This window comes from Strigops habroptila, chromosome 7 (genome assembly GCF_004027225.2).
Source record: "Strigops habroptila isolate Jane chromosome 7, bStrHab1.2.pri, whole genome shotgun sequence".
Taxonomy (NCBI): domain Eukaryota; kingdom Metazoa; phylum Chordata; class Aves; order Psittaciformes; family Psittacidae; genus Strigops; species Strigops habroptila.
Window position 1 is genome coordinate 46,862,709 of NC_044283.2, and position 11,843 is coordinate 46,874,551.

The 11,843-nt window shown below is 44.1% G+C and overlaps 1 protein-coding gene across 2 annotated transcripts in view; it reads left to right on the forward strand.

Annotated features, from left to right (window-relative positions):
* Positions 1-372: 372 nt before the first annotated feature.
* Positions 373-11,843, forward strand: part of TNKS (tankyrase) — a 139,594-nt gene continuing 128,123 nt past the window's right edge. For both annotated transcript variants that reach the window (XM_030492274.1, XM_030492275.1), the window contains exons 1-2: positions 373-907; positions 11,589-11,813. In XM_030492274.1, the coding sequence (XP_030348134.1) occupies positions 406-907; positions 11,589-11,813 (727 nt within the window). In that variant the 5' untranslated portion in view covers positions 373-405. The remainder of the gene's footprint in view (positions 908-11,588; positions 11,814-11,843) is intronic.

Sequence of the window (11,843 nt, forward strand, 5' to 3'; positions counted from 1 at the left end):
CGCGACAGGGGGCTCTGGAGGGGAGAGAACGCTGCCGCCCGCGCTCCCCCTCCGGGCTGGGGCGCTGCCGCCCGGCGCTCCCTTCCCGCCACCCTTCCTGCGTGCACCGGCGGCCGCGGCGGGGACCCGGCTCCCGGCGGGGCGGCACCGCCCCGGGCTCCGCCCGCTCCGCCCCGCCCCGTCCCGCTGCACCGCCCGCAGCGGCCACCAGGGGGCAGCCCCGAGACGCTGCCCCGCCGTGGGGCGTGTCCCGGTGAGGCCGCGCCCCCGCCCCGCCTCGCTGGGGGCGTCACTTCCGGGCGCGGCGCGTTGTGATTGGTGTTGTGCGGGCGGAAGCGCGGGCGGGGACTGCCGCCGTTGCCGCAGTGACGGGGCCGGGCGGGGGGGCGGCGGGGCAGCGGGAAGATGGCGGCGCCGCGTCGCTCCCAGCACCACCATCACCACCACCACCCCCCGCCGCCGCCGCCCGGGCCGGCCTCGCCGCCCGCCGCCGCCTCGCCGCCGCGCAGCCCCAGCCTGGCGCCGGCCGATCTCACCCCCGCCGCGCAGCGCCACAGCCTGGCCGGCCCCGAAGGCGAGGCTCCCCCCGACGCCGAGCGGCCTCCGGCCCCAGAGTGCTCGGAGGAGGCGGCCGCTGCCGCCGCCCCGGGCCCGCCGGCCTCGGGCAGCAGCTCCAGCAGTTCCTCCTCGTCGTCTTCCTCGTCTGCATCGTCGTCGGTCGCGTCGAGCCCGGCGGCGGAGAGTCCCGAGGCGGCGGGCCCGGGCGCGGCGAGCGGGGCCTTCCGCGAGCTGCTGGAGGCCTGCCGCAATGGGGACGTGACGCGCGTGAAGCGCCTGGTGGACACGGGCAACGTGAACGCCAAGGACATGGCGGGACGCAAGTCCACGCCGCTCCACTTCGCCGCCGGTAGGTACCGGGACCGGGGAGGGCCTGGGGCCCGTCCGACCTCCCATTCCCGGCGAGGGCAGTGACAGTGAGTGCGTCGGGACGGGGAGGGTGCAGCTCCCCACCTGGCTCCCAAGGAGTACGTCCCTAGCTCCGCGGAGGGGCCCTGCAGCGTCTCGGTGGGTCAGGAGAGCTTAAGCTGAGAGGACGAGCGTGAGCACACTTCCCCTTTAGCCTTTCATTGCAGATTGTGGGGAGGCGGCTGTTAAATCTCCTGTTTTCCCCTCGTAAAATGGAAAAACAAGTGGGAGAGGAGATTGTGGAGGTGTAAGGGAGACTGTATGGGCCTTTTTCTCTGTATTTGGCACATACGCTGCTGCAAACTTGTGCACGTGTGCTTAGGAAGTGAGAAACGAATTCAGGACAGAGTTGGCTTGAAGTCACGTGTATTGTAGTAGTTCTTGAAAGTCAGGGACCGAAGTGATGCATGTAGACTTGATAGGAACCAAAGTTGATACCTTGTACTTTGCAAGTTTTTTCACTTTTATTCGGGCATAGTTGCTGCTGGATCTCTGCATGTCTTGTAGTCTGAGTGGGCTGGGGAAAGAGGTGAAGTGGAACAACAGTACTTGATAGAAGCTACAGATGTGCCCAGAAGAGAATATGCCTCTTAGTGTAGAGAAGAGATGTTACTGTGATCAGAAATAATGTCATAAAAGCAGTTATAAGGGAGGTCCAACGGTTTACATTAATGGGAAGTAAACAGTACCTTCTAGCAAGTATAGCTATTGCAGGTTAGTGTAGTCCATAGAGAGAATGTTTTGTACAGGATGTGGTCTTCACTGTGGGCACAGGGCACATGAAGTTCACATTAAAAGTAAAACGAGGGTATTTCTTTAAATCATCACCTCTAACTCAGGACTTGCACAATTGCTAGGTCTGTGGTCAGGCTGAGGACTTTCTGACGTGAGCCACAGTGCTACGGGACTGGACCTTATGTAGGAAGGGGCACGGATCTTGTTTGAGCTTTAGCAGTGGTACCCATAAACTAAGATAACTAATAAGACTGTTTTGAGCTGTCAATATTTAAGTGCTAGTATATGGCTCTAAAGCACGGTTATTGAAATCAATAAAAATGAGCATTTTGTGGCACAGTGTTGCCTGGAACTTTGGATAGTGGTGTTCGATTTTTTTCAGTCAGATAACACTGTCTGAGATTGTATGAGTTTGTTTTCATTTTCAAACTACAGTCAGCATTTCACAATACCCCTAAGGGAACTTATAGTCCTGAGCTGTTCCTTTTTCATTCTCTGATCCCCAAGCTCTACCAGTAAAGCATGACCTTATGCAGGTGGATGCACAGTGAATTTCTGGGGTATGGAGATGGACTTCATTTTAATGAACCCTGGAATGTAATGCTGGTACAACTGCATGTGTGAGCATAAAGTTCTTAATGTTTTGGAGGGCTCATCTTGAGTATTTTTTGCTTGGTTTTGGGTTCAGACTTAAAATTAGACCTTGCTGCTTCTGCTTAAACTCAGATATCAAGTTGCAACTTCAGTGTTATTACAAACTGTAGTGCTGAAGCTGTGGCAGTAACTTCTACTTTGATTAGAGAAGAAGTGGACAAAACTTACTTAAGGGGGATAAGGCTTTGAAAGTTGGTGGTGTCAATAAGATGTTACTGTAATAGCAGTGGAAGGTGTTTCCTTGTAGCATATAGAAAACAGCAGATGAAGTTATCGTTCCTGACAAATTTCTATATCTGTTTTTCTAGATTTACGGATGTTCTCGGCTACCGTACATATTTTATGTCAAATCACTGCAGTATGTCTGGTCCAAATGGGTTTGACCTGTAATAGCGTTAGACAGATTTCTTAATGCAGAGTTCTTGGGGTCCTGTGTTTTGAAACGGCCTGTAAGCACGTTGTTTGAATGCAGCTGATTTTAGGCAGTATGTATCTGCCAGCGATAAAGTATGTTTATTTGATCTTCTCCTTTGTGGGCAAAAGGAGAAATAAAACTTGCTTGCTTATAGGAGTCTGCTGTATATATGAAGCTGTGTTATGGATAATAGCTCACTTTTTACGAGCCATAGCTAAGTGTGAGTTGTATGGCCTTCACTCGAGGAACAGGAGTTGGAGAGTGCAATATGCAGTGTTCTGAACTGCTGCTTTCATACTTCTTGAAGCTAAACTCTTAAATGACAGGAAAGAGAGTTCAGCTTCTGATCTTGTCATTTGTGGTAGAGGAATAATTCTTGTAATTTCTTCTTCATTTCCCAATTTTGGGGGTAGCTGGATTCTATTTTGTTGTTGTTTCAGGTTTGTTGTTTTTTGTTTCCCCCTGGGGTACTTGGCTTCTCTCTAGCTCAGTCTGGTTTTCTCAGATGTCCTTTTTGGCAGGAATGTCAAGCAGTTCAGTTACTTTTACTGTAATAGGGAAGGACAACTTCCTAGCTCTAGTTTCTTGTTAAAAGCACTAAGTTCAAGTTTCCTTAAGCTCCATGAGGTTTCTAGTTTCAAAATCACCTTTATCTCCTTTCTCACAGCAGAAGTAAGATAAAAGGGGTGACTTCTCAGAATGTTCAGAATCCTTAACACGTATGTAAGCTGGGGATAAGATGAGAACTGAAATCCCTGTAATCAATTATTTAAAAAGCTGGGGATAGATCTGAATCTTTTTCTAGAAGTTTGAGTAATTTGTCCATTATCCAATTCTAGATGAAATGTGTATGGGCACATCAAGTGGAAGCAAGTGTTACCCGGATTTTCTTTTTCCGGGATACCTGAATTTTCAGTTGATCTGAACAAAGGGGAATCAGTTCTTCAACTTTGTTGAAATATCAGCCGGTGTGCTGAATAAATCTGACCTGCTTTGGTTAGCTATTAATAAGGCAGAAATTAATATTAAGGCCATATCAGGGTCATAGAGACCTCTTTTGCAAGCGGGAAGGTGTTGAACAAAGGATCATTTTCCTTTCATCCTTCGACTGGACTGTTATTCTAGCAGAGCCTCTCTTTGAAATTCTGAATGTCTTTCAGGATGTGTGGTGTTCAGCTTTTCCTTTGCAAGTGATTTGAGATACTCTTCTATAGAGATACATGTGCTTGGAAAGAGGAAAACTTAGTCGTGTCTCAACTGCTGTGTGGATTTCAGGATATTTGGGTCCCTGGGAGCAGTGCAGGCTTTGGATGTTGTTCCTCAGCACCCAAGAAGTAGATTCTAAAGACCTGAAAGCGATTGAATGACTTCAAAATACAAAGAAGAAATTAAGTGGAGATCTTAATGTATTCAGAGCTTTAACATTTTTTCCCCCCATGAAAACTAGCTTGCTTATAACAAAAGTAGTTAAGAAAGCAGCTCTCCTGGGCACAAAGGTATGTTTGGCTCAAGGTTTTATCCATACTGGTGGCCAAAAGCAGATATCTAGGGAAGAGTTATACGCTTGCCCTTTTCATATATAATACTTCTGTGAGTACTCTTCCTGCAGTTTGTAGTTCAGCAACTATTTGAGCAAGACCCGGTTTCTACATGTTAGTAGAAGCTCATCCTGTGGTAAGTTCACTAAATAATGGAACTGTTAATTTGTATTAAAAGTAACTTGCTTCCTCTTGTATTTGCCACCCTCTTCGCTGGAATACCCTGTGTTCTTCTTAATGGTTCTTAATGGTTCTCTTCTTCAAACTGCATTGTATGAGACAAACTGTTCCATCTTGCCTTTCCACTGCACTCCTTCGACCTACAGATGTGTTACCTCTTTTCCTTGAGAAAGACCTTAACTCATTGATTTCACTGGTTTATGAGCATTCTTACTGTATTATGCCCCTCATGAGTTGAAAAAATTTATTATGCCTGTGCTATCTGTTCTTGTAAACTGGCTTGATAATCCTGCATTTGGTGATGATGTTACATAGATGACAAAATACCTTTTTGCCAGCATAACCAAATGAGTTGGTGGTTGTGTTTGAGAGGTAGATTCCCCCTTCTCTCCCCCCCACCTCTATGAGTTACCCATAGAGCAGTGACTGAGTTACCCATAGAGTGAGTTACCCATAGAGTAGCTAATGAGTTACCCATAGAGCAGTGAATGAGTTACCCACAGAGCAGTGATAGAGGGGTACCCTGGGCTATGTTATTGACTTTTTTACTTATTTTTTATGGATGATTTCAGTCTATGTGATAATGTGTCACATTTTAGGTATACTTTGTGTGGGGTAGAGCGGGACTTCACTCTCAGCCTACATGTTTTCTATGAATCACTGAGTGGGACTGCCTGTATTGGCCCATTGTGTTTGAAGCAGGTTGGCAGTGATGCTTTCATGGCTCTTTTTTATGTGTGTGTCATCCTCTATAGCTTTCACGTACCAAGGTTGGCTTTCCAAGTCTTTCCCACCTTTAGTATGCCTGGATGGGGATGACTCCTGTGAGTTTTTGTCTGAAATCCCAGCTTTTTCTCAGAGCCAGTAAGAATTTGTAGGAGCTGGCTTGGTGACGGACCTGCTTATTTCCTTCTGAAACAAGGCGTAGCCTTACAAAAGGATATATATGTATTTGCTGCTGACACCTTGATTGTTATGTTTTTGGACATAGTCCTTGCTGGTAAATCATTAGTAGTAGGACCTATTTCAGAAATGAGTAGCTGGATGGACCTGATAGAAATAGGCTGAGTCCTAGCCAGTTTCTTCATATAGCCACAGTCATAAGCTTGTCCAGTTCCACACCCATGTAATGAGCAGTTTAACTTCTTTTTTTTTATCATGAAGTTAGCCCCTTAGGTTAGTTCTTAGGCAACACATTCTTGTAGTTTTACTGTTATTCTCTTTCTAGTGTTTAACCCAAGTTTAGAGAGAGTAATAACAGTAATTGCTGAACTGTGGGTTAATGCCCACTTCTGTACTGAAGAAGAGGTAGAGGTTTCTGGAGTGGCTTTTGGGAAGTGTAGAGTTGGGATGACAAGTTGAAGTGCTCTTGGTGGTATCAGCCCAAACTCAGGCTTGAAGAAACATGATTTAAGGTGATTGGTTAGAGCATCAGTGATGCTCCTTTGTTTTCTTTCTGCTTGGATCTATAGTACTGGCAAAAAGCTGTTTGGGGAGGGTAGTTTTCTGTAAGCATGTTTTTGATATCACTGGTAATAACTGTTGGGAGTAAGATATTTTTTTGAAGGCTAACATGTATAACTGTTCTTTGGCAAACTTCTGGATGACTTTAGTCCTGAAGGCAAAGGGATCTCACTTGGGTTGGAGAACAGTCAGTGGTCAGAGTTTCAGAAGAGAGCTGATCAAGCTGATTTGTCAACTAGCAAGCTATTAATCATAAACATGCAAGCTGCTTCAACATGTGTAAGCGAGGTAAACAACTGAGGAGGCAGAACAAATGTAAGTAGCTACAGTGTTCCTTGAGGAAGAGCCAGGAAACAGCAAGAAGCAGTTGGTAACTTATTACAGACTTCCACTTTATGCAGAGATACCCGAATTGACCACTCCACCTGTGGTGCAGTGTACATTAAATTAGCTTAAATTGCCCTGGAAGGCCTTGCTTGAGATACCATTCTTAAACTACTCTGACTCATTTTGTTGCTGTTGTCTGATACATCCTTGCCATAGATGAGATGTCTGACCTTACTCAAACAGTGGTTTGTAAAGCTAAGTCACTGATTAATTCTGCCTTGTGCAACTTAAAGCAGGAATAATAATAATTTTCAGCTGCATTCATATAGATAGAATGAAGAGTGCAGATTGTGTAGTCAATTAGGAAACATCCTGGCAGCCTTACAGGCTCAGAGCCTGCAAAATGCAGACTTTTTATGTAAAAAGAGGAATTGATAAATTACTGGCCTTGACCTTGAAGTTCTTGTTTTTATGTTTTTGTTGCATTTGTAGTACATGAACTCTGTTAGTGTCACAAGCATATTAATTCCTAGGAAGTTTCAGCTTGCTTTGTGACTGGTAACGTGCTCTCTTGAGTGGTCTTGCAATACTTATATCTCCTTCCCATTTAAAATCCTTTGAAGGAATTTACAAGAGGGTATAAATGCAAAATCTCAGACCTTGTACTATTGAAGCAGATGCCTTTTTTCCCAGCTTGAAGGCTCTTCAGTTTACTTTGTTAAACTAAAGTGAATTGGGAGAAGTGCCTGATGGCTTTTGGAAGACCTGTCTTGGGGGGGAAATCTAGTGTCAGAACGTGTAGTACTAAAGCAAAGAGATGTACAATGACTTAACTTGAACTTCTTCCACCCTTTGCTTACTGTTTAAAACCATTCTCAAAAGGTCATGTGTCTCTAAGATGTGTGCTTCTCCACTTGAAGGGATTATATTCTCATGAGAGTTACGTTTAGTGCTGTAACAAGTGGATTACTTTTAAGGAGAGCATCTTTCCTGCTTTGCCTAAGATCATAGTAATACCTGCAGGTGTGCTTAACCTGTGATTATGTACTTCTATAAAATCTAACTCCTTTTGGAGTCAATGTGTTCTTAAGAGCAAACAAGTGAAAGGAGGAGGAAAAACGGCTAGTGAGAGTTAGGGGTCTTTCATGTGGTAAGTTAACCTTTGCACGTATCAGCAGCTTTTCAGAGGTTGGAATTGGCGTTTGGAGGAATTCATGCTATGTTGTGGTCAAGTGACATTAATTGGGCAGTGGGTGAAACAGTACAGCTGTACTTAAACTGATCAAACTGACTACTTGATGTATGGCCCTCACTGGGGAAAGCATTCTTCTGATTCTGGTGGGAAGCCCATATATGTGGTTGGTTTTTTGCCAAACTTTCTGATAATGAGTCTTGAAATTGGGCAATGATTTATGTGGCATCTTGGAGTATTAGTAATTGTCTGTAAATTGTTACCATGTGAAAGCTTGTGACTAACTGAACGCAGGTTTAATGTAGTAGTCCTAACCGGAGCATGTAACAAGAGGGTATCAACTGATGCTCCTGTTGCTTTCCTTGCATCGCTTCTATCATCAGTTATTCAACCTGCTCACTCTGTTGCTTCTTGCTACTTGGGTTCAATGCCACAAGAAGAGATGGGACAGGACAACCTTGTGGGCTGGGAGCAGGATGTGACGGGGGCACAGGACTAGTCTTGGCAGTAAGCATTTGGTGATATCTAGGTGCCGTCTTGTCTGACAGCACTTGAAAGTTTTATTTAGTTTAATATTCAAGCTGCCAGTTTACTACCTAAAGCCTTTTTTTCTCACTTTCAGCCTCAAGTGACAGGTATAGAATACAGCATTGGCAAAGAACTAGTTAAGCGGCATTTTCTCCGAATTGTCTGCCTGTCTTTTGATATATGTGAAGCTCTCATAGTTGTGTCCATCTCTTGGCTTTCACCACTTCAGTTGTTTCTGTGAGATGACTGGAGAAATTCAGAGCCTGTCAGTCACTCTGAACTTTTGCCTTTTCTTTGGTTTGGCTCATGCGCGTTTCACCCTTAAATTTCAAATGTTCTCTTGTTACTACTTTATTGTAATAGGATTGCTGCTTCCTTTCTCTTCTGGACAGTATGTTTTCTGAGGTACTACGTCTTGCTTGAAACTTCTAAGTTGTGTAAAGAAGCTAAAGTGAGGGCAAAGTTTGTGCATTTTACTCATGTCAGATTTCCGAGGCTAATAAAGGGCCCCTGCGCATGTGTGTGCTTTGGAAGCTCGGAGGCGAACCTGATCAAAACAAGCTTGCATTCTGGGCCTTTAAGTGTGACTCTTCTCTGTAGTTACCCTAATTTTGGATGTTATCTGCAGGAACCTTCTTTTTGATCATCTTTGAGGATCTTTGATTACAGGTCCTTTCTTGGGAACTCTTAGGCTTTGCAAATTAAAGTTGCACTGGACGTACACAAGAGTAAGATTTTTCAAGTCATCTTAGATGACATCACATTAGTTTCTTCATTTTAAACCAAATTATATGTGCTTTATCTGTCACAAATGGCTTGGTATGTGCCTTGTTTTTTTAAAAAGGTGACCCCCACACTGCAGAAGTTTCAGTAATTACAGCCAATTTGGCAGATTGGATCGTGTGATCATTTTAAAGACTTTCTGGTACTTTGTCAATTCAAGTTTTTACAGGTTTGATTGTGGTCAAGATGGGGAAGCTATTCCCATAACTGGTTACTTTATCTCTGAAAGATGGGTGGTCTGGTGGGATAAAATCACAGTAACCTTTACTGTGCCTTTTGAGGACTGAACTGAAGAGCCAATTCACCAAAATCTGTAAAGTGTTTATTGCTGGCATTTCCAAAGATACCTTTATCTAGGCTACCTTGAAGAAGCATGTGTGTAGTCCTGAAAATCGCAACACTGAATAACTTGGAAAGGAATCTGGGTTTGCAGGCACTCTAAGGTGGTTTTTCCTCGAGAGACCAGGAGTACGTGCAAAACAAATGCTAATTTAGTTTCAGCACTCTTTTTAGTAATTCAGTCTATAAAAACTAAAGGCTAATAAAATCTGTTGATTTGCTGTTTAGTTGAAAGCATCCTTTCCTAATTCATGTCTTTCTCAATTTTCCTTTGCCAGTCAAATGAACAATATAAACTTGGGAACCTTGAGGGCTTGCTGCTTGGTATTTATGCCCCAGGCCTGTTAGCTTTGCTATGGGACCAGATACCCTTTGCTGCGGTACCCATTTAAGCTGTCATTTTCTGTTTGAAGACTTAGAGGTGATGTTCCTTGACTGTTCCATAACAGAAACAAACAAATCAGTTTTCACATTAGGAGCTGCAGTGATTTACAGTAGCAGTGGCCTTGCTGACAGTTCAGTTAAGAAAAACGTGTCTTCTGTTAGCAGTTTTGTCATGGTAAATAAGTATCACTTTTAATAATACCAGTTTTGATTTGCAGGCTTCCATTTCTGTAGTGTAATTTCTAACGTGAAGTGATTGGTATATAATGTACCAGAAAGCTTTGACTCATCCGCAGTGATGGACTAAAATTGGATTGCTGAGGGGGGTGCCAGTCTGGTTGTGGGCCCCTCCCGGCAGCTGGTACGGCACAGCAGCTGCTCAACTGCTGTTCAGCCCCATGTATTAAAGAAAACACACTTTGGTATCTGCTAAGTGTGCTAACTTGTGATTTGTAGTGGTCCAGCATCTGTGCTTCAAGCAGCTGAAGTCTCTGTACAGTGGGGACTGAGGAATCCTTACAGCTATCCAAAAGTAACCAGGCTGTACTTGCTCACTGCTCCCCTTGAACTACATTACAATACAGGATTAACTGAGTGTAAACTGCTACACTCTCTACTAGATGTGAGCATCTGTGTGCATATCCATGATGTCTTCCCCAGACTGTTCTTCCACCTGCTTGCTTGGATGTCATAGAAGAATACTTCTTTAGGCAGAAATATAGATATTGCTAAACCGTCATTGAAACTGTCAAACCACGGTAAGCCTTGGTAAAGGGGCTTTTTCCTGTGGCTGTGCCTGCCTTAACCATAGCATTAGTCAGCTTCTAGAAAAGTTCTGTCCTTCAAGAGAGGATGTTGAAGGACTCTGTGCTTCACTGAGGAGACTGTAAATTCCTGCAGAATGGCTAGCCTGCAGCTTGACCGAAAGCTGGATGTTGTGTTAGAACCTTAGCCTTAACTGGATTAAGCTAGTGTGGATGCAAAGCTGCTAGATCTGGCTTAGAGATCTCACCTTATGGACTGGGGGAAAAGCATGCTAATTCTGTGCCATAAGTCTGCATAGCTGTAACTAGTGCAGTACTCTGGCAAAAATTCATTGAAATGGAGGTCTTATCCAGGGACTTGCTGATCTGGAGTAAACCATAGCGATTTGTGAAGTCTTCGTGCATGAGTTGTTGCCTGCCGTGGAGGGTGCTGACTTTTGAGAACCATTTCAGTCATTTTCAGCAGCATTTTCTTGTGGTCACGTGGGGGACAACTGGTAGCTTCTTTGTCTCTTCCCTTGAGCTTTGTATTTGCCTTCTAGAAGGGAAACAATGTCTTTAGTTATGTTTTTGTACAAACTCCACAGATCACAGATCAATCTATAAACTGCCAATTAGCACTACTGTGATGGATTTTCACTTGCTGCAGCACTTAATTCAGCTGTTTCAGAAACACAGTTCATATACTTGGGATTTTTCATCCTTAAGCTGGTTGGTATCCGTCATTACCAGAAGACACAATAACTCCTAAAGTGTCAGTCTTTTGAATTTTCCAGTGATACTGCTTTTAGCCCTGAGGTTTATAAGAAATGCAGTCTGACCTTTGAGATGCAATCTGGTGCAAAAATGAACACTTGTGTTTTAGCTTAAACTGTCCCTCTTGAACCTCACTTTTGTTCCTATCCTCTACGGCAGTGATCTCCACAGTGGAGTCTGCAAAGTATTTCGTTGGGGTGCAGGAAGAAAATATATGTTGAAATAGAAATTTAATATCAGTGTTTATTTCATCTTTATCTCCTGCTAATCTTTTCTTGAAAAAGAATGTCAAGCCTATTGTAGAACCTTTTCATGAGACAGTGGCAGCCAGTCAGGCTATTTATAATACAACACTGTGCACTCTGTCATGAGTGTAAGTGGATCTTCCAACTGTTGTTTGGGCAGGTGAATATAGTCACACTTTATGCTGAAATGAACCAAGCAGTAGAAGAGGGAAATGAATAATATAATTTGATGTCTGTATACTGGAGTAAGCGAATAGTTTTAAATATTAAATCATGTTGTTTTACCAGATGAATGAACAGAAATATGTTCTTTTACAGGTTTTGGAAGGAAGGATGTTGTAGAGCACTTGCTACAGACAGGAGCCAATGTTCATGCTCGTGATGACGGAGGGCTGATACCCCTTCACAACGCCTGCTCTTTTGGTCATGCTGAAGTGGTTAGTCTGTTACTGTGTCAAGGGGCAGACCCAAATGCTAGAGACAATTGGAACTACACTCCTTTGCATGAAGCTGCTATCAAGGGGAAGATAGATGTGTGTATTGGTAAGTGCCTGTCACTTCTTAAATTGAAAT